Source organism: Balaenoptera borealis (genome assembly GCF_965194805.1).
Source record: "Balaenoptera borealis genome assembly, chromosome: 17".
Classification (NCBI taxonomy): Eukaryota; Metazoa; Chordata; class Mammalia; order Artiodactyla; family Balaenopteridae; genus Balaenoptera; species Balaenoptera borealis.
Window position 1 is genome coordinate 37,883,049 of NC_138876.1, and position 23,389 is coordinate 37,906,437.

The 23,389-nt window shown below is 38.8% G+C and overlaps 1 protein-coding gene across 14 annotated transcripts in view; it reads left to right on the plus strand.

Annotated features, from left to right (window-relative positions):
• The window catches only part of NIPAL2 (NIPA like domain containing 2), a 72,770-nt gene that overhangs the window by 21,449 nt on the left and 27,932 nt on the right, over positions 1–23,389 (plus strand). For 9 of the 14 annotated variants that reach the window (XR_014236522.1, XR_014236523.1, XR_014236524.1 and 6 more), the window contains one exon: positions 404–575. The exons of 1 other annotated variant lie outside the window; for it this stretch is intronic. Coding sequence is in view for 10 of the 13 variants with exons in the window: in XM_082364373.1 (XP_082220499.1) it covers positions 404–575 (172 nt within the window). In the remaining 3 variants the exon portion in view is untranslated. Of the gene's footprint in view, positions 1–403; positions 576–16,907; positions 16,968–23,389 lie in introns of all 14 variants that reach the window. 4 more of the 14 variants (XM_082364369.1, XM_082364376.1, XM_082364377.1 and 1 more) reach the window with 2 other exon arrangements.

The window sequence follows — 23,389 nt, forward strand, 5'->3', positions numbered from 1 at the left end:
AATCCCTTTTCCAAAGGTGTTTCTTTAGTAATTTATTATCTTTATTTCAGCATTTGAATTTTTTTGACAATCTAAAAGAAGTATTTTGGTGTGGTGGACTAAAAAGTCACTTAACTCCTTAACACACACTCCGTCTTTAGATAGTAATAATGATATTTACTTCACAGAGTTGTTATGAGAATTAAGCAATATGTGAGAAGGCCCTTTAAACTATAAAATGCTATATCAGTATGATTCACTTCTGTTAATATGTTTGGAACAAACAGAAAACCGTAATAATTGCTCTATAATAATCTGCAAATAAATTTAAAAACCATGAAGCAATTTTATAGGACCAAAAATTTCAAGGCAAGTTTTGGTTGGGTGGAAATATTTTCTTATTTACATCGTGATGTACTTCCAGAAATATTCGCATCTTCAGTTGGCGCAACAAGAACACCCAAGGCCGTACTTCAAGAGCGTGCTGTGGTGGGGCAGCATCGTACTGATGGCTGTGGGAGAGACAGGAAACTTTGCAGCCTATGGATTTGCCCCCATTACTCTCATTGCTCCATTAGGCTGTATGTCTGTTACAGGTGAGCCATTTTTCTGTGTTTTGACAAATAGAAATTTTAAGAGATCAAAATAGTTGGCAAAAAAACATACAACTTAAACAACACATGCACAAAAGAAAAAAGTCGTTTCCTGTTTTCTTAACATGTTAACTTGGAACAATTATACTACCAATTTCAGTTATTCACTGTCATGGTGCCACGTTAACCACAAAGAAACTTGCATTTTGTAGCCGTAACATCTATGTTTAAAAGCCTGATTCTCGGTGTCTGAGTCTTAATAAATGAAATTAACAGTAACAGAAAATGTTATACCATGCTTTTTAATCATTAATGAATAATCTTAAAGCATTTGTAATAAAATGTTATTTTTTTTTTTTTTGGAAATAGATTTCTGTTTACTACATGGGGCATTCCTATTTTTTTTTTTAATTTTATCTATTTATTCATGGCTGTGTTGGGTCTTCGTTTCTGTGTGAGGGCTTTCTCTAGTTGCGGCAAGTGGGGGCCACTCTTCATCGCAGTGCGCGGGCCTCTCACTATCGCGGCCTCTCTTGTTGCGGAGCACAGGCTCCAGACGCGCAGGCTCAGTAGCTGTGGCTCACGGGCCCAGCCGCTCCACGGCATGTGGGATCTTCCGAGACCAGGGCTCGAACCCATGTCCCCTGCATTGGCAGGCAGACTCTCAACCACTGCGCCACCAGGGAAGCCCAAATGTTATGTTTTATTCATATGCTAAACTGACATTACACGTAGAGTCCTTGATGCCTGATCCATAGTTTAGCATCTCTTTTACATTAAGAATTAGAAATAAAAACAAACAAATGGGACCTAATGAAACTTAAAAGCTTTTGCACAGCAAAGGAAACCATAAACAAGACGAAAAGACAACCCTCATAATGGCAGAAAATATTTGCAAGTGAAGCAACTGACAAAGGAAAAATCTCCAAAATATACAAGCAGCTCATGCAGCTCAATATCAAAAAAACAAACAACCCAATCCAAAAATGGGCAGAAGACCTAAATAGACATTTCTCCAAAGAAGATGTACAGATTGCCAACAAACACATGAAAGGATGCTCAACATCACTAATCATCAGAGAAATGCAAATCAAAACTACAATGAGGTATCACCTCACACCAGTCAGAATGGCCATCATCAAAAAATCTACAAACAATAAATGCTGGAGGGTGTGTGGAGAAAAGGGAACCTTATTGCACTGTTGGTGGGAATGTAAATTGATACAGCCACTATGGAGAACACTATGGAGGTTTCTTAAAAAACTAAAAATAGAACTACCATATGACCCAGCCATCCCACTACTGGGCATATACCCTGAGAAAACCATAACTCAAAAAGAGTCACATACCACGATGTTCATTGTAGCACTATTTACAATAGCCAGGACATGGAAGCAACCTAAGTGTCCATTGACCGATGAATGGATAAAGAAGATGTGGCACGTATATACAATGGAATATTATTCAGCCATAAAAAGAAATGAAATTGAGTTATTTGTAGTGAGGTGGATGGACCTAGAATCTGTCATACAGAGTAAAGTAAGTCAGAAAGAGAAAAGCAAATACCGTACGCTAACACATATATATGGAATCTAAAAAAAAAAAAAAGGTTCTGAAAAACCTAGAGGCAGGACAGGAATAAAGACACAGACATAGAGAATGGACTTGAGGACACGGGGAGGGGGAAGGGGAAGCTGGGACGAAGTGAGAGAGTGGCATGGACATACATACACTACCAAATGTAAAACAGATAGCTAGTGGGAAGCAGCCACATAGCACAGGGAGATCAGCTCGGTGCTTTGTGACCACCTAGAGGGGTGGGATAGGGAGGGTGGGAGGGAGGGAGACGCAAGAGGGAAGAGATATGGGGATATATGTATATGTATAACTGATTCACTTTGTTATAAAGCAGAAACTAACACAACAATGTAAAGCAATTATGCTCCAATAAAGATGTTTAAAAAAATAAAGAATTCGATATTGGTTATTCTACATTACTATAAGAATGTGTAATTTTAGGGCTTCCCTGGTGGCACAGTGGTTAAGGATCCGCCTGCCAGTGCAGGGGACACGGGTGTGAGCCCTGGTCTGGGAAGATCCCACATGCCGTGGAGCAACTAAGCCCGTGCACCACAACTACTGAGCCTGTGCTCTAGACCCCGCGAGCCACAACTACTTGAGCCCGTGTGCTACAACTACGGAAGCCCGTGCGCCTGGAGCCTGTGCTCCACAAGAAGAGAAGCCACCGCAATGAGAGGCCCGCGCACTGCAAAGAAGAGTAGCCCCCGCTTGCCGCAACTGGAGAAAGCTTGCGCACAGCAACAAAGACCCAACAAAGCCAAAAATTAAAGGAAAGAAAAAAAACAAATAAATAAATTTAAAAAAAGAAAGAATGTGTAATTTTACAGTAATGTCACAATTATCCTACTTTCAAAATTTATATGACTTACTAAATACATTTAGAAAAGAAAATATGATGTTGGTGAAGACTAAGAAAAAAAAAAGCAAAAATTACTGCTAAAAAAGAGAACAAATTCTCTAAGCCATGTTAAAATCAATAAAATCTTTTGTTTCACCCTTTATCTGCTGCTATGGAAACAGCATGTTTCTAAGTTTCTGTGAATTTGGAATCTTCATTGAAATAGAAACAAGTTGATGGCTATTGTCTGGTAGCAACTAGATCAAGCATAATGTGCACCCACATATCCCAATTGTAATATTTCTCCAAAAAATTATATGATAGTCTTTAAAAAAAAAAGCATAGTTTAAACTGAAATAATGTATACTCAAAGAGAAATTTATTTCATTTTGAAAGTAGTTTCCCCTTCTTAATAATTTAAAATATCTTATTTAAAATACTTTCATGATGTACAATAGTAGAATAGTTAGCAAAGAACACTTTTTTGGCTTTCTAGAAATTGCTCAGTTAAAATCACCCTACTCTGAATAGGCACACAATTTATGTAATCATTTGACATTTTTTTTCTTTTTTCTTTTTCATTTGACATTTTTAACATTCAGATACAATCAGCAATTTGAGGATATCTTATCTTCTATTTACTACTGCACATACTGCGTACGTGGACGTTCTGGATATTTTTTTCTTCTCAAAATTTGAGAAATAATAGATAAAAAGTATAGTTACATTGTCACCTTGGGGCCTCTACAGGCCCCAATTGTTCTGAAAATGTTGTATTATTTTTCACAGCGAGTATCTATTTAGAGCTGATCTTTAGTTTTGTTTCTTATTCTGCTTCATGCTCAGTTTCCATGCAATATCCAAAGACAAAAGTGTCCGTGCAGATCAAACAGATGCCTGGCGGGGGAGGGTTGAGTGTGTGAGCCACACTGTACTGAAATTCTCCATTTACCTCTAGTTCCCCAGTCCTGGGAAACCTTTTTTCTGGGAATGAGAAGAAAAGAGCCATTCCAACTAGCACAAAGAAAGGGGGATGTGCTAGATTTATTATAAAGATCAGCGATCTCACAGAAATGAAATATTAGCCAGGCCTCTTGGGACCTGAAGTGAGAATTTGGAAATTGCCAGAGATGAAGGGCCAGCCTTGATACTCCTCACAGACCTTCAATGAAGACGCCTGTGAGGCTGCTCATTTTGGCATGACTTGCTCGAAACTCTCATTAATAACGGGAAGTTTTAAGTTTAACCACCTTCCCCTCGGACAGTGACCTGTCCTCCCCAAGCTCCCTGGGGGGAGGGGGATGTCCACCCACCTTCAGACTTGGAGATGGGCTTTTCTCAATGCTACAGATCATTTTTCTTTGTCTGCTCCTAGCCTGGATTAATGTTTCAACTTTAGAACATTTTTAGCAACCTCCCTCTCTGCCCATTTAAAATGATTCCAAGAAGTAAACTTATAGCCTCAAACACAAATCGTTTCCTGCTTTACAGTCTTTGCAAACAGTAATATATGCTCATACATAATATTCTCACAGCACTCTTGCACTGAATTTAGGTCACTGTGCAATGCTGTGGGTGGGTAAGGGATGCTGGTGATTGAGAATTTTCCCCAGAACAGCCCCCTACCACTTTTATAATTCTTTATAAAGATTCTAGAAACTCTAGAAAACTTGAAGCAAAAGGGACAGTATTTTTTAATAAATACGTTATCTTATGGCTATGTCTACAGATGAGGCAGAAGAGTGTCTACACTTTACTGAGCTACAAATTTTATTTTCCCTATTATTTCTTGGGAAATCAAACCTTTCTTTGAATTTTCTTTTTTTTTTAAAGATAATGTCTGTTGCAATGTTGCATGAGAGATTGCATATTCTTTTCTGGCTTTCAAAATTTGAAAAGGAAAAAAAATAAGAAAGGAAGAAAACTGAAGTCCAGAACAGTTTTTAAAAAGTTTTAGCTCTTAAGTCTGAGTGAAGGAACTTTCTTCCATTTTCCTCATTCTCCTTGGGCAGCCTGGTTCATACCAACACACTGTGTTCCTTTTCTCCTCTCCAGAAGTAAGGATAAATTGTGTGAGTCACCATCTCACTACATCCAGGCTGCTAATATTGTCAGTCCCACTGTTTTGTCTTACATAATCAAAATTCCTCCTCCCTTTGTACACTTCAGTGGAACAGATTTTTTTTTTTTTTTTTTTTTTAGGATTGGCATTACAGTAAGCACCATGGATATTTCAGTTCTCACTCTACCCACGTTCCTGCCTTGAACCATCTTCCTTTCTATTCTTTCTTTCCCTCTATCTGTGTGGCCTGCTGCTCTACACTGACATGCTTACCTGGAGACAGCATTTCTCAAGCACTACTTTTACTGATGGTTTCATAGGTGTTCTAAGAAACAAAGAATTCTGTAAGCAAACAGGTTTCCGCAATATTGGATTTAAAACGTGACACAGGTTTCGTTAGTGGAGGACTTCTTGAGGCCCTGGGATGGGCCCAGGCATGCTGTCAGTCTTTCAGAGGCAGATGCCGTAAGCCAACTTTCCCAAACCTATTGTCCACAAGGTGCCTTTATAAGAAGTATCTCAAGGGACAACAGTTTTGCAGAAAACCCTTTAGAGTTCTTCAAGCAATGCTCACAAGCAGTCACAGCATCCTAGAGACTCAAACAGGGTAGATAACCGGCCGGTGCCTGCAGTGGGGAGTGGATAGTGGGGAGTGATCCTGGTGTACAGGCGGATCTGAATTCCCAAGTCTGGGTCCAGCTTTTGGAGAAAGAGGATCAGAGCCCTTGTATCACCTTGTACTTTTACCCTCTTTTTCTCACTGAAGGGCTTCCTCAGTGAATAATAGGGCAAAAGCTTATTCTGACTAAAATGCTGGTTATATGCTGGCAGTCTGATTAATTCTAGATGTTGACTTGTGTTTGTTTTTCCATTAATTAAGAAAGCTTAAGGGATGGTTTTTCAACATCGTCTAAAGCCTCGGCTGGATACTCTTCTACAGGGCAGTAGAATGGTGAAGAGTGCAAGCTCTAGGACCACGCTGCCAGCCTTCAGATCTCAGTTCTGCCCCTGGAAAGCTCTGTGACCTTGGGCAAGTTATTTAAATGGGTATATGCCTCAGCTCCCTCATCTGTAAAGTGGGGATAAAAATAGTTCTTACCTCAGAAGTTGTCATGGGGAAGAATTGAGTAAACACAAACACTTAACGGTGTAGGATACATAGTGCGGTGACAACTAGCCATTGTCACTGTGATTTATAATCATTATTAAAAAGAAACAAAGTACTTTATTCTTTTTTTGAATTTATTTATTTAATTTATTTATTTTTGGCTGCGTTGGGTCTTCGTTGCTGCGCGAAGGCTTTCTCTAGTTGCGGCGAGCGGGGGCTACTCTTTGTTGCGGTGCGCGGGCTTCTCATTGCGGTGGCTTCTCTTCTTGCAGAGCTTGGGCTCTAGGCGCGGAGCCTTCAGTAGTTGTGGCTCGTGGGCTCTAGAGCGCAGGCTCAGTAGTTGTGGCGCACGGGCTTAGTTGCGCTGCAGTATGTAGGATCTTCCTGGACCAGGGCTCGAACCCGCGTGCCCTGCATTGGCAGGCGGATTCTTAACCACTGCGCCACCAGGGAAGTCCAGTACTTTATTCTTTATAACAGAGTTTACTTCCATGCCCCTGAAGGTGGCTGGTGGTTAAATTATCTAAAATGGATGAACCACTTCAAGAAATGCTTTTTATTGTTCTTATCCATGCAGTAATTAATTCTCAGGGAGCAGAAATGTAGGCTCTTCACAGCTCATTTGTTCAGCCATTAAACAGCACTTACCCTTTGACTTTTCCACATATTCCCCTCCAAAACGTGTTGGAAAATGCCAAAATTTCCAAATAACCTACCAATACCAAATACATTTAAAAAACAGACACAGAAATTTGTCCAAGGAAAAACATAGCAGTCTGAGACATGCGTGCAACTTTCTGTCTTCTTGCTCTGGCTTCAAAGCACTTTTGTTCACTTGCTAATTAACTTCAGAGAGTCTTTCAGGTCTAACTGCAATTTGAGAAAGTGTTTTCTGAGAAACTAGTTATTATACCAGAAAATCCAATAAAAAGAAATAAGTTGAGTATTCTGAGGAGTTTGTAATAAAATTTTAAACTACTGCTCATCTTTCCTGTCCCACTTCCCCAGGAGGCCTTTCTGGGCTTCCACACTAAATTAAACAGGCTTATTCTCTGCTCCCTAAGCACCCTACATGGGCCCTCTACTCAGCTATTTGGTGCCTCTTTGTGAATTAGAAAAAGGCATCCTTTCTCATGATACTCTATTTCTGTCTGTCTGTCTGCAAATTATCATAATACAATAATTTCATTAGAGCAGGACACTCTGGTGCCATCTGTCAGAAAATTGTCCTGAGAAATATACAAGTCACCAAGATCTGACATGTGGGTGGTACCCCCTCAGGTGTAGTGTATTTGTGCAGTGCACAACCTGCTCAACTGCATGTAGCAGGCTTGACCCTATACTTCCCCTTTGGCAACTCTCATCGTGTTCACAATGACCTTTTTAATACATTCTGGCCATTCAACTGAGACCCAGGAGACTGGTGACTGTGTGTGCCTGCTGTCTGCTCTTTCCAGGAGAGCATGGTGCAGGAAATCACACAATACAACCTCACAGAATTGGTTTGAATTTGAATTTTGATAAAACGAGGATTGGGCATTCTAGGATGCTCTGTTCTAGGATGTTGGACGAGAAGTGTTCTGTTCTGTTCTAGGGTGTTGTTTAAAAGATTTCAATTCCCGATGAAGCATAATGGCTAAACATTTCATTGCAAAGAACTTGTGAATACTCACTCCTCTAAATATTTAAAGGTTTATAAGCTTGTCCTTTGGGGGGTTGAGTTATATTATTTGTGTATCTACAAAGCATGACTTTACATTTAATGTTTTCATTTTTCTGTTCATCCCCATGACTGTGATCTGTGCTATGCGTAAGCATTGAGATGATTAAAAATAATAAAGTTATCAACAATCCAAAGAGTTGAAGCCACAAAAAATTAAAGGAGGTTCTTGGTAGACCTTTCTTAGCATAAAACTGACTTGTCTATGGGTGGCAAAGGAATGGGATATGAAGGGAGATTGTTGCAGGGGCAGGGGGGGGTGGGAGAAATAAAACGTAATAGAGGGCTTCCCTGGTGGCGCAGTGGTTAAGAATCTGCCCGCCAATGCAGGGCACATGGGTTCAAGCCCTGGTCCGGGAAGATCCCACATGCCATGGAGCAGCTAAGCCCACGAGCCACAACTACTGAGCCCACGTGCCACAACTACTGAAGCCTGCGTGCCTAGAGCCCATGCTCCACAGCAAGAGAAGCCACAGCAATGAGAAGCCCACGCACCGCAACGAAGAGTAGCCCCTGCTCACCGCAACTAGAGAAAGCCCGTGCAGCAACGAAGATCCAACACAGTCAAAAATAAATAAATAAATTTATAAAAAAACAAAACAAAACAAAAAAAAACGTGATGGACATTTTTCAGTTCTATACCTCTGAGTATATTGATTTAAAGTAATTAGAAAAGAGTTCAGAGAATATATCACCTTTTTCCAAGTTAAATTCAGGCAACAGTTTAGAAATAGTTAAAGATAAGAAACTAATATTGAATGAGCATCCGCCTTGCCAGGTACTGTATGAAACATACAACCTTGTTATTTTACTTAATTACTGCCCAGATGAATAGAAGTGAGTAATAAGTAGGTTAAATTTGAGATGAATTATATGAGATCAAACACTTGGAATTTTATATGGAATGATAAAATTAATAGCGGTGAGGTCTCCTTGGCCCTGGAATAATTTCCTAAGAGAAGCAGTCACCCTGTGACTGGGCTAATTTGAATTAAGGCTGGAAAGCTGACTGCACTGAGAGAATGAGGCAGATGACTGGTAAGTCTTTTCCATCTCTCATTTTCCCTAACATGCTGGCTTTTGCTCAAATTGAAATTCATGATGTGGAATATACGTTGTTTCGTGTATTTCTGTGTGCCATTATAAAGCTGTAAGCTGAAATGTGTCTGTATTCCATTAAATGATGGTCATAGCACAGCCAGAAAGCCCTGGTGAGGCCTTTTGGAATTCCAGAGAAGTCATCTCAAGCAGAAACTTTGGTCTCCAAGATTTTTATTAGAAACAAATGAAAGAAAACATAAACAGGCCAATGAGAGAGTGACCTGTAGTGTTCCACAAACCTCGACGCTGTGGATTCTCTCAGTCCTTTAGTGCCCTGTGCTCGGTGCCAGCCTGGATGAAGTCACTGGAGCTCTAAACCTCATGGGCTGCCTGTGATAGTGGCACTTTACACGGACGTTTATTTTAATGTTGGAAATATGCAGAAAATATCCCTTTTCTCAGTGGCTTGCTGGGTTGTCTGCCTTAGCACATTTTCCCCAAAACCAGCCTAAATAAGATGTGTGAAATAAATCTCTGAAGTTCTCATTTTGTGTCTGCTCATGCACTCTCAGCTGAAAGCATTCCTAAAACCTAAAAAACTTTATTTGAAACATCTTTTCCACCCATCCTTATTTTTTGAGAACGCCACAGAGTATTCCTAAAGAAATTGCTAATGATGATGTAATGCACTATTACATTTATAATACAGAGTTAATCCTGTCAATGACAGTATTTTTACTTTTTTGGACTCCTTTCAATTTAATCTCTAATGTACGTCAAGAAAAATGTAGAAAAGAAAAGATTGGGCTTCCCTGGTGGCGCAGTGGTTAAGAATCCGCCTGCCGGTGCAGGGGACACGGGTTCGAGCCCTGGTCCGGGAAGATCCCACATGCCGCAGAGCGACTAAGCCCGTGTGCCACAACTACTGAGCCTGCACTCTAGAGCCCGTGAGCCACAACTACTGAAGCCCGAGCGCCTAGAGCCCGTGCTCCACAACAAAGAGAAGCCACCGCAATGAGAAGCCCATGCACCACAACGAAGAGTAGGCCCTGCTTGCTGCAACTAGAGAAAGCAAGGAAGACCCAACGCAGCCAAAAGTAAATAAATAAATAAATTTATTTTTTAAAAAAAGAAAAGATTATTGTTCTTAATCCAGGTAAATTTCCTCATTTGAAATTATGCACTTTACCTACAATTTCATTATCTTCAATAAATGACAATAGCAATTTTTTCCCTTCTTAAAAATTGAGGTATAGTTAATTTACAATGTTGTGTTAATTTCAAGTGTACAGCAAAGAGATTTAGTTATATATATATAATATATATGTATTTTTTTCAGACTCTTTTCCATTATAGGTTATTACAAGATATTGAGTATAGTTCCCTGTGCTATACAGTAGGGCCTTGTTGTTTACCTGTTTTATATATAGTAGTGTGTACATGTTGATCCCAAACTCCTAATTTATCTCTCCGACCCCCTGCCCCCTGCTATTCCTTTTGGTAACCACAAGTTTGTTTTCTATATCTGTGAATCTATTTCTGTTTTATAAATAAGTTCATTTGTATCATTTTTTTTAGATTCCACAAATAAGTGAAAACATACAACATTTGTCTTTCTGTGTCTGATTTACTTCCCTTAATATGATAATCTCTAGGTCCATCCATGTTGCTGCAAATGGCATTATTTCATTCTTTCTATGACTGAGTAATATTCCATTGTATATATATATACCACATCTTCTTTATCCATTCATCTGTTGATGGACGTTTAGGTTGCTTCCACGTCTTGTCTATAGTGAATAGTGCTGCAATGAACATTGTGGTACATGACTCTTTTTGAATTATGGTTTTCTCAGGGTATATGCCCAGTAGTGGGATTGCTGGGTCATATGGTAGTTCTATTTTTAGTTTTTAAGGAACCTCCATACTGTTCTCCATAGTGGCTGCACCAATTTACATTCCCACCAACAGTGTAGGAGGGTAGGAGGCTTCCTTTTTCTCCACACCCTCTAGCTATTTTTTAATTAACATGAATTACTGGACACTTTCCTTCCTGCCAATATGGATGGTGGGACAACTTTTCTCTCTATAAAGAAACATTTTTCAAAGTGTCACATCCTCAGATTTTCAAATCCTAATCCCGTGGAATTCACTGTAATTGACATACTTTTCCCCTCCAATTCTACAACTAACGGGGAACGGTCATTTTGGAGAAGTCAATACCTCAAAACGGCTAGAGTTGATTGAGCCCGTGAGCACACTCAACATGTCCACGTGTTTGAAGCTTGATTGTGACTGACATGAAAGTGCTTTTGTGGTTTGCTTTTTAGCAGTACAATAAAGTTGCCATTATAAGTGGTCAGAAACCACAAGCCAGATATTTACATGTGAGGATCTGTTTGTAGCATTATTATATAAATATGTTCTTTTCATGTCATGGGTTCTTTTTTTTATAAAAGAGTGCTTTCTTTACTACTTTGTCTTCTACTTTCCTATATTATAAACATATACCCTGCTTTCTCTTCAGATCATAGAGGTTAAACAATAAATTGAATATCCAGGCAGGAAAATTGATGAAATTTTCGTTTGCGGACTAGATCAGAGTTTACAAACTGGTGGCCTGTAGACCAGATCTGGCCACTGTTGTGTTTTGTTTGGCTCAAAGAATGTATTTTAAAAATACAAATTAATTTCCCATGTTTAAAAATTGGGTAGTGATACACAAAAACTAGATTTTTGTCTTAAAGTATCAGATTTGGTAACACTGGACTTGCAGTTGGCTAGGGCTGAATTCTGGCTGCCGCCTTTCACTGATCTTGTGTACGCCAGGTCACCACGGTTCCACAGCCCCTCATCGCTAACAGCCCACCACCCTCATTATTCTTTCTTCTTTAGAGGATTACTTAACTGGCCCCTGGAGACATTTGAGTTTGTGACCTGTGGACCAAAGGTTTTTTTTCTTTCCAGCTTTATCAGATAAGAATATCATATCCATAATCACATTTAAGTAAAATGTAATTGATTTTTAAAACTTTGGGTTAAATTTGCCTTTTTAGAAGCGGTCATAAAAGGGTCAAAAATGGAGGGAAGTAAATAAATGTGAACAAAATCATTTAAAAATAGCCATACCATAACACATTTAAATAGTTACTGAAGTCTCTTCTGTGCTCTTAAACCTTTAATAAAAAAATTATTATTTGGGGAGAAAGGGAATTTAAGTAAAATGTGCACATATATCTTAATGTTGAAAATTGAAAAAAGGAATGCCAATTTACCTGTTATTCTACAGACACAAAAATCTAAACTCACATGTAAAAGTCTACCCTTGAGTTTAATTGCTAACATATAGAAAGTTGATGCTTAACTTCTGGGTTACTAATCCCCATTAGTAGCTATTACAGAAGATAATCCAAATCAAGTTTGTACATCCTATCTGAATTCTCATATGCCAACTCTTGACCACATTCAGGTAAGTAACTCTTCCATAATTACAGCCACCTCTTGTGATGTCGGACTGGAGGTGAATGAAGAACAAACTAAGGTTTATTCCTACGTAGATCAGGAAGCATTAGGGAGCTCAACATCAGGGCACATGTCTACACTTGGGACTGGCACCTCCCCCATGCCTAGACCTGGTTCAGCTGAAGCCACGGGGATCTTGCTAGGCCTCTATCTGTTTTCATCTAGAAATCTGAATCAGAATGCCCAAGTGTAAGTTTCCTTGTATCAACCTTGACAGGAAATCGTCTCCATTCTGGTTGCTAAACCAAGTGACATTTAATGGCTTAAAAGAGTATAGATGACTCACCAGTAGGAGTCAGTACATTATAATTGTTGCTGAGATTCTCCTGACCATAATGTATTATGATGAAGGCCAAGTGACTACCTTAATACACTGCCCCATGGGCGCACTCTTTTGAACCAAAGAAAATACTAGAAAAAACTTTTTTGTCCTTTCCTCTTACAGTGGTATTCCTACTATATTTTTTTAAATTGATCATTTATTTCTTTTTTTTTATATTTATTTATTTTATTTATTTACTTTCTTTTGGGGGAGCGGGCGGCATCAGATCTAGTTGAGGCATGCGGGGTCTTCATTGAGGCATGTGGGATCTTTCATCGCGGCTCGGGCTCTTTGTCGTGGTGCGCAGGGTTCTCTCTAGTTGTGGCGCATGGGCTCCAGGGCGCGTGGGCTTTGTAGTTTGCGGCACACTGGCTCTCTAGTTGAGGCACGTGAGCTCAGTAATTGTGGTGTGCGGGCTTAGTTGCCCCATGGCATGTGGGATCTTAGTTACCTAACCAGGGATCGAACCTGCGTCCCCTGCATTGGAAGGCGGGTTCTTTACCACTGGACCACCAGGGAAGTCCCCCTACTATATTTTTTTTTCCCATAACCACTGTTTGAATTTTGGTATGTTATCTTTCATATGCTACCTTTTACCTTTTTTTTTTAATGCATTATGATCATTGTGGTCACAATGCCTCTGGAGTCACTGTGTTCACTGTGTAATGAATTTAACTCCAGTGTCCAGGATCACGCTGTATAGATCAGTGTCTGGGAGCACTCTCTGTGTAGACCCATGTCCTGTGAAGGCCAGGATGGAAAAGGATTCATGAACCTCTGCCCAAATATGCCTGTAGTCAAAAATGTACACAAAACTCTGAGTGCTGGAAGTTAGTGCTCAGTGGTTAACTATAGTTTAATAAGTTACAGGTGTGTTCTGTTTTATTGCTTTTGAACTATTGATCTTGAAATACTCTATTTTTAAATATTAAATTTTACTATAGGAATAGAAGTATAATAGTTTTTCCCCCGTTGTACATGTTTATTAGGCAATGGTTGTTGATGTAGCAACAACTAGACAAGGTTGAGTTTGACAGATCTCTGATTGCAAATATATATGGGAGCACTTCAGTTTATTTATTTTTTCTCATTTAAAAAATTTACTTCTGTTCTTAGAAGTCATGTTATTAGCTGTTGCTCAGAAACTGTCTTTTACTCAGCACAGCTCTCACTTTAACCATGTTTTGCAAGATAAATGAGTTATAAGTAGATGTATCTTAATAGAATGTTCTTTTTTATTACTTTCTTTGATAAACTTATTCTCTTATCTAAAAATTTTGTAGAAAATCACATGTTCTCTTAAAACTTAAAAAAAAATGCATCAGACATATAAATTCTTTCAGAAAGTAAAGGTAGCATATTTATGTTTCATAAAACTCTATTTTATGGCAATTGATATAATTTGATGCTTATAGTATATTTCAAGTTTATTGTTACCAGTCATGTCCTTTTTGCTTTTAGCAGTGAAATTATCTCCTACATAACATTCTTCCCTCTTCCTTCTGAAAGTGAAATTATTTATGAGGTGGTGGTTTAGCAACAAGAAGAGAAGGAAAATGATGCCTTTCTTACTCCAAGGGAGAAATGGAGTGTCATGTACTAGAAAGAGCTCTGGACTGGAATGAGGAAATATGCATGCTGGTTCCAGCTGTGCTGTAATATAAATGTTTGTTAGATGAATGGATCAGTTTCTTTGGACCTCAGTTTCCCAATTATAAAGTTTAGAACCTAGAGTAGATTATCTCTGTGTCTACTATTAGCTCTAAAATTTCCTTATTCCATGTAAGCAATGTCTACCTTCTTACTGGAATCCTTTGCTGTGAAATGGTCAGTTCAAGTATTGTTATAATGGAATGCGTCTGGTATGTGTTCGTGTAATGATACTTCACCTATTTTTTGTTGTTAATCTATCTCCCTCCGCTTGGAAACATTCCTTACCTAATTACACAGGCAGTCAGTAATGGGAGTTGGGAGTGAGGTCTTGATTTTTATACTTTTTCTAATGCTCTAACATGTGAAATTAGTTTCCATGAATTATTTGGTCCAAATCTGAAATAGAAATTTATCATACATTTTTATGCTTGTCCCAAACTCAATTCTTAATGTAATGGGCCACATATCTATACATTAATTTATCTTCAGAAAATATTGCTTTAATGTTTTAAAGCCATGCCACACAATAAACTCATGCTTGGTGGACATTTCCCATGCTCTGTTTATTTTGTGTGAAGCCCCCATTCCTATAAATAACCTGCTCAGGAAAAATTTGCAAGGACATAGCTCAACTTGAATGAGAGAGAGCTAGGTTGAAAAAAAGATGGAAAAAACATATGTGGATTCCAGCTTATCTTGAATGAGTGTTCTGGCGTGGATTTTTTTATTTTGTTTTAAATCAATTGCCAGAGCACCAGATATAGTTACATTCAAGCTTAACTGATTTAATGGATTATAATTCAGATTCATTAAAATTATATCTATGAAGAATTTTTAATGACATGGCAAACTGTAATACAGTAACTGAGGAAACTGAGAAAAGAAATTTTGCATTACAGTTTGATCTCAACCAGAGGGAAATAAACACACAAACATATTAACTGTGGTTCCTTCCTAGATGATGAGATTATTTTATAATGATTTTTCTTTCTGTATTTTTGCTTTAAAAAAAATAAGAAATTCAACTAATAGTTTTTGTCAAATATTTAAAATACAAGTAATGTTGTGGGGTGTTGTTTTTTGTTTTTGTATTACTGCAAATTTGGATCTTCCCTTGCCTCTACTCATGACTCCATAAGAGGAACAGCTCAGATTCAACTTACCCCACACACACCTGAGGCCATAGCAGTAGGTCATGGCACAGTTGTGAGGCTGAGGTTTCAGTAGCATCAATAATGGGAAAGAGGGTCTTCAACATCACAAGGGTCAGCAAATGCAGGAGATCCCACCAACACTTTTATTTATATGCTGAGTACTAGCTACACATGGGAGATCTTCAAAGAATAAGGCATATCTCAGAGTAAAAGGAACTGATAATCTTTTGCAGGAGACAGGCAAAAAAAATCTTAAGTGTAACAAAAAAGTTATATATTATAAGGGGTAATCACACATATGGGTGGAGTGGTCAACTCAGTCTGGGAGAATCCAGAGGTGATGCTTGAGTCTAGAGTTGGGTGAAAGGATGGAGGCAGGGTTGCCCAGGGAATAGCTTGTATAAAAGTCCTTTAGCATGAAACTCAATGGGGGTTCCGGAAATTATGATTATTTTATTAAGAGTGGACATAGAATATAAAAGAGATCGAGGGCAAACGAGGCAAGGAAGTTGTCAGGAGTAAAGTCACGGCTGTCTTTGAATGTCATGCTTAGTAGTTTGGCCTTTGTCTCTGGATGGCTAGAAGCCATTAAGAGGTTTTAAAGCTGTGGATTTACATTAGATTTCCATTTTAGAAAGATGACTCCTAGTGCTGTGGGGAAGGGGTAGTGAAATGGGAGGCCCAGAGAGAAGCTACTTTAACGGTCTAAGCCTGAGGTGAAGCTGACCTGAACTGTGACAAGGGAATGAAGAGGGGATGGACTTGAGAGACAGTGAAATCCAGACTTAACAGACCCAGTAGCCTGTTGGATGTGTGGTGTGAAGGAGAGGGGGTACCAGGAGGAGCCTTAGGATACTGGTGCTCAATAAAGGTATCACTGGAATAGGGATTATGGGAGGAGATGATGGGAAATAATGTTTCCGTTTGGAATATATTTAAAGTTAAGACTTCCTCCTTTTCATCCTTTCTTCTTTCCTTCCCATCTATCTCTTTCTGCCTTTCCATCCCTTCCTTCCTTCCTTCCTTCCTTCCTTCCTTCCCTCCTTCCTTCCTTTCTTTTCTCTTCATTCATTCATTTAGTAAACTCTTATTAAGCCCTCACTGTATACCATGCACTATCCCAGTCACTGTCGTAGGTTCATTGTAAACCAGGCCAATTTCCATGAATCCTCAACCATGAGGGGCAAGAGGCCATCTCCACAGCCCCAGCCACTGGGTGTCTCTGACCAGGACACAGCTAGTCAGGCCTAAGACTACTTAACTCCTTTCAAATGGCATTGCATACTATATGTTTTTGTATTTGGAAACACCACTAATGGCCATTTTCTTTCTAGGTAGTGCCATTATTTCTGTTATGTTTCTGAAAGAAAATTTGAGAGCCTCAGATTTACTAGGTAAGTAATTATTTAACTCATGTAATTAAAACACTGCTTGATGAGGAAATAAATAATCCTATCCAATAAAAATATGTGTTTTAAAAACAGGAAGCAAATTACTGAAATGGATATAGTCTCATCTAGAGGCGAACATTATTCTGTCTTGGAACTGCCATCTGCTCTTTGACAAGAAATACGTGCACCTTCATTATACCCTCTGCCCATGCCGTTGACCACAGCAAATCATTATTTTACAGTATTATTATTATGAATGTTACGAAATTTTTATGAACATAATAAAATCCAAGAAAACTAATAGAGTATTCCACTTCATAGGACATATTTGATAGATTGTTGTATGAAAGTACTACATAAAAATGAAAACCACATACAAAAATTAGATGCACCAAATAACTGCTTAATTTCTATTTAGCCCTTTCCAAAAGTAACATAGAATGTTGATCTTCAAAATTTTATTTAGAAATACAGCTATTAATGGAAAATCACAGTAGCCTTCCTGGCTGTAAAAGATTTCCGCTATATGGCAAAGCCATCACATTTTGATTGTATCTTCTACCTCTAGTTGGAAATATCATTAGTGAGAAGAATTATAGAGCTTCATATTTTCTTCCTTGACAAAATCCTGTGTGAATTACTGCTGACATATGATAATGAGTATGATACTTTAGAAACTTTAAATAAATCTATGTCTACTCAGTTCCAAAGAGATCATTTTAAAAAAATTTTGAGCTTAAATGTGACACCAGTGTTGGTATGTTGAACATTTGTTTCCCTGATCATGTTTCCCTTGAGCCTAGTGTCTTGAAAGAGTTTTCACTTTCTCTTTTTCTTCCTTGGTTTGATCCTGCTAGTAGAGTTTTTAGTCAACATTGTCAAATTTTCATGGTTAAAATGTTTTTCCAAATGCATTCATATGTGAATTCAAATATATTATTTTTCTGTACTCTTTTTTCGTATTATGATTATGGACTCATTTGGGGAGGTTGTATGGAATCAGAAATAAGAATGAGCAATGCCTGAGTTTTATAGATTAAAACAATTAGGTCCTCCATTATGTTCCTCATTTATCAAATGTCTTAGGGAAACTTTAAATCATTTAATCTAACATATGTCATCTTTTGTAGTTAATGGTTGGTTAATGTTTAAATAAATGTAAGGTATTTAATGAGGTAATACAGATGGATGTAAAGGAAAACTTGCCAATTATCATGAACCCTTGTGATAAAAAGATGATTAAGACAGAATCCCTGCCTTCAAATAATACAGTCAATGATAAAATGTATACAAAAACACCTTTTTTTAAAAGCAGAAAATAATATGTATCATAATGCATTGAGCCTTTAGTTTAGAGCAGGGTTTCTCAACCTCAGCACTACTAACATTTTAGGCTGGATAATTCATCCTAGGGGGCTGTCCTGTGCGTTGTAGGGTGTTCAGCAGCATTCCTTTTGGCCTTTACCCAGTAGATGCCAATAGCACACTTTGCCCCAGTTATGACTACCAAAAATGACTTCAAACACTGTCAAATCTCCCCTGGGGGGGGCAAAATTGCCTCTGGTTGAGAACCACTGGTTTAGAATAGAGATTACTCTAGCTGGGAAGCTCAGAGAGAATTTTCTACAGCAGAGGTACCATTTGAATCAGTTCTGACAGCTGAATAGGACAGGCATGGGCCACAGCCCAGCATTTGGAGAATGACATACAGAGGGAATAACACGAGAAGTGTTGACAAAGGTACAAAAAAGTAAGGCAAGTTTCTATGTAATACTGTACTACAACCACTGCCAATGAGGATTAGGAAAAAAATTAATGAAAGTCATAACTATAGAAAGGGAAGAAATAGAAATAGCAATAGGTGCCAATGATTTGATTTTATACTTAGAAAACCCGATCAACTAAACGTTGCTAAAAGCAGTATACTAGCTCGACATCAAAGGGTATAAATTAAACTCACTCTCAAGGGTTCAAATCTGTATTCAACTTCTGCAATCAGCTGTGTGGCCAACGTATTACTTAACTTCTCTAAGCCTCAGTTTGCTGACAAATATAGACGACTATTTTGGGGGGAGGGGATTGTTTGTTTTTTGTTTTTTAATTTTTGGCTGCACCACGCGGCTCGCAGCATGCGGGATCTTAGTTCCCCAGCCAGGGATGGAAGCGCGCCCCCTGCAGTGGAAGCGTGGAATCTTAACCACTGGACTGCCAGGGAAGTCCCTAGAAGACTGTTTTAAGGGTCAAACTGGGTAATTGATACAAGCACTTTGAGAAATGTAAAGCCCTGTTAATAAAATTGGTATTATTTCTGTGATCAACTTCATTACCAAGAGGTAATACTAAAACGTAAGAAATAGGAAACACACACACATACACACATAACAAAAAAAAACACAAACAAAAACCTCTATTAATTCTTTGATTCTTTGCTTATTTCTCTTATTTTAATAACAGTCAACATTTATTAAATATTTACCCCTTTCAGGTACTGTGTTTTACATGAACCACCTCATTTAAATGGAGGAACAATCCATTTATAGAACTGATACTTAGGTTAAATAACTTAACCAAGGTCAAATAATTAGTCAGTGGTGGACCAGTGTTCTAATAATGGCAGCCTGATTTAACTATAGCATAATAGGTGAGGGTAAGTCTCTAGTGTCAGAGAGCTATGTGACCTTTGCTAAGTTACTTAGTCTCTTTAAGCCTCATTTCCTCAACCTTAAAATGAAGTATTACCTACCTCATAGGATTAAATGAGTTCATTTATGTAAATCTCTGAGAACGGGGTCTGTCATGTAATAAGTCCTCAATAATGTCAGCTATTATTATCCTTATTACTAACACCACCACCCACCACTACTGGTTCACGAGAGGAAACCTTGATTAGGATATTCTAACGAACTTTAGCAATCCAGGTAACATTTCGCACAACTCTGGTTGAGTTTTTTTAGCCTTTTAACTTAATGCTTTTTGAGCAGGGATATATCTGATGTCACATTTGTTTCCTCCTGTCATTAAAAGTGATCAATTCTTGACTTGAATCTAGAGTCACAGGAGTAAGAAAGGACTTAGTCACCGATTCCATACCCATGCTTCCAACAGCAATATCATACGATTATCATGATATGAGATGTAATAACCCATTTCGTGCTTGGGGAAGGACTTTTCCCCAACCGTACTCAGTAATGTGTTAAGTCACCTCTATTTTCATTGGGCCTGTATTGCTATTGCCTTGAGAAATTTTGGCTCTTTCCATTAAAAGCTAAAAATGTTTTTTTTTCTTTACAGGGACTAAAATCAAACAGGGAAAAGAGTAGTTAATGGCATTTTTTGAAAGATTAACGTATAAGCATGCTAAAAACTAAATCGTCAAAATGTGCAAAAGAAAATCATTTAGTTTTCCCTGCTTCAAGCAAATGAAAGTTTGTTTTTCATGATGGAACAAATCAAGATTTTTTTGGACCATGTGGAAACAAGCTGAATTAATTTATTGCCAAATGTTGCTCTGTGGCTATGAAGCATTTCAGCACTGGCCTCAAAAAATGACCTCACAAAAGCTATGTCTGAAAGGAATCGCCAACTATTATTAACTCAATGACAGGCTTTGGACCGTGCTCTGATTCTTAGTGGATTAATAATTTTAAATTATTTTAATGATTATTTTTCCTCTAAAAAGCACCAAATTTCTCTCCCCTTCAAGCAGCCAGAACTATAGTATTTTCCCCCTCTTCTCCCTTAGTCATCAAAAATACTGAATCTAATAGTCTGTGAGATCCTAGTTGATTTAATCCAGATAGCGTCATCATAAAAAGAAAAATTATAGTCAATTCATCAGCACTCTCCAGAGACCAGTAACTTGATTATTTCAAGTCACCTATAAATGGTTTCCCCAGATAGAATGTCAAGAGATTAATAGTGAGACAAAGACCACCTGCTTCCTTCCTACTCCCACACCAGAGGTCAGCTTGGTTGGAAGCCAGTATCTAGAATACAGATCTAGCCAAACAAACCATCATTTCTGTTTGAGAGGACAGGTTGGCTATTTGGTCTTAAAGTTGTGTCAAGAATGGTAGACTTTCTGATGCTAGATTCAGAACTATTTGGATTCACTATATTATTGAGACTTCCCAATCCAGGGCTCCTTCGGGATTTAGCTGCCTTCAGCCTGGGGAATCTGGAAAGATTGTACTGAGGGGAAGGCATCCTTTGGTGTTAAGAGGTCCAGTTTATGCTGTGACTCCTGGTAACCCACAAAAGCAATAGCTGGACCCCCATTGATCAGGAGGCATATTTCAGGCTCCAAGAGAACCAGCCAGCAGTGTTGGTTGACATCAGGTTAGCTGAATTTTTAAAACTCTTAAGGCTACCAGAAGTCAGGTCAAGCCAGATTCCAGAAGCTAGCTAAAAGGCAGTTAACACTAGCTGGCATTGAGCCGGAGAGTGGGGACAAAATTAAAGGAGATTTCAGGTTTTACTTAAGGAGAAGGGTGGGCTGGGAAACCAGATGTCAGTTGAGGAAGAACTATGCAAGTAGACCCTAGAATCCAAGGCTTGCACAGGTGAGGAACTCAGCGGGTTGGAGATGCCGGTGAACAGAAGCATAAGAAGGGGCCTGATTCTAGGCTGTTTTCCCTTCCACCACTTTTATATTTCAACTTCAGTGCACAAGTATCTATAGGAGACTTTTGCAACAGAACTTCGGTAGCCTCTTGAAACAGAGGCTGCATTCTCACAGCTGGATCCAGTTAAATGTCAGGCATTTCTCAGAGTATAAAACATTCCTCAAAACACTCCTTCAGGATGATATAAATGGTCAAATATGTTTAGAAAATATTACAGCCATATCCTCCCTAAGGAGATTCACAATGAACACTAACACACTGAGGACCTCAGGGGTCTTCCAGTAAAAGAACTATTTAAGTTGGTTTAACTCACCTCTTTCCAAATAGATTTGACTTGAGACCTTTTTTGGTGGAGGGTCCATCTTATGAAACTGGGTTCTAGGGAACACCAGTTTGGAGACGCTCTTCTAAAGGAACCTCAGGGCCAGTCAGGAACCCCAGGGACCACTGCCAGGAGGAGTCAGTTCCTTCCATCCCCAGTGGGGATGCTTCATCCAGCCTCAGGTTATGCTCGGTACAACTCCTGGGTGCCACTCGCCGAGACTACAATGTGAAGGACAGCCGTGAGTTGTCCGTTCATCAGCTCCGGTCCATTGTACATACAAGAGGTAGAAGAGTCTAATCACTGAGAATAAGTTAGCTAGGTTCCAATCCAAGCTCTCCACTTAGCTAGAAAATCCCTTCTGTGACTCAATTTTCTCCTATGTCAAATGTGGCTAGTAATACTTTAACAGTATCCAATGTTATGTATTATATAATACATAATATACATGTAGTATATGTTAGTATAGTAACATGGTGGTATAGTTATTTTTTGTAGGCTTTTTTTGTAGGAATTATTATATGTGTATAAAGCATTTAGAATTGTGCTAAGTATTAGCTATTACTATTATAGTTCTTATTATCATCACATTTCTGTATGACGGTGATCATAATATAACTCTCATGTCAGCCACAATTGTCTATGAAATCTATAGTTTTAAGAACATCACTTAAAAAGAATGATACCTTCCCTTGCCCTCCCAGGATACCTAGTCTATCTACTATAAAGAGCAGGGATGCGTTTGTTTCCCTGCTTTGTACATATGACAAGTTTATGGAAAGGGATTTTATTAATACTTGTGTACTGTATCAAGCTAAATCTGAAACTCCCATCAGATCATTATAGACTTTTTATGTGACTTGAGTCGTATTTGATGAGAAAATGTATTTGCTGCAGGTCTGGGCATGAGGGTGGTAGATGAGGCCACATCCCTGTATCATGGGTCGTATCCAGCATCCCATGGTTGACCCCCACCTGCAGCTTACCCACTGCTGCCCGACTGCTCCACCTTTGGTCCCCTTCAATAGCCAGCTCTTGGTGCTTTGTGCACCAGTTCCCTGAGGTTAGCAGTGGGTAGCAAACATAGCTCTGGTAGTGTTTCTTCTTCTCTGTGTTCTCTCAGTTATGTCTTTGCTTTCTTTTGCCTTCTTTTAAGACCAGTGGAGAGAAGTCTTCACTAGGCAGTCAGGAGATGCCAGCCAAGTCCTTTCTATCCTGCCCTTCTATTCTCAAATTGAGTTGTTAACCCTGTAGAGACAGCCCCAGGGACAGTCCCTGGTCATCCCTAGACTACAACATTAGAGATACGAGTTTGGATTAATTTTGAAGCTTGACTCAGATGGTCTTTGACCCTTGGCAGTCAGCATCCTAAGTTGGATCTGTCCCAGGGTCCTTTGTCACATCAGGTCTCCAGATGAGCTTTCAAACATATTCAGCTCCCCAGACTGGCCTCTTGCCAAATTCCTGGCCAAATTCCT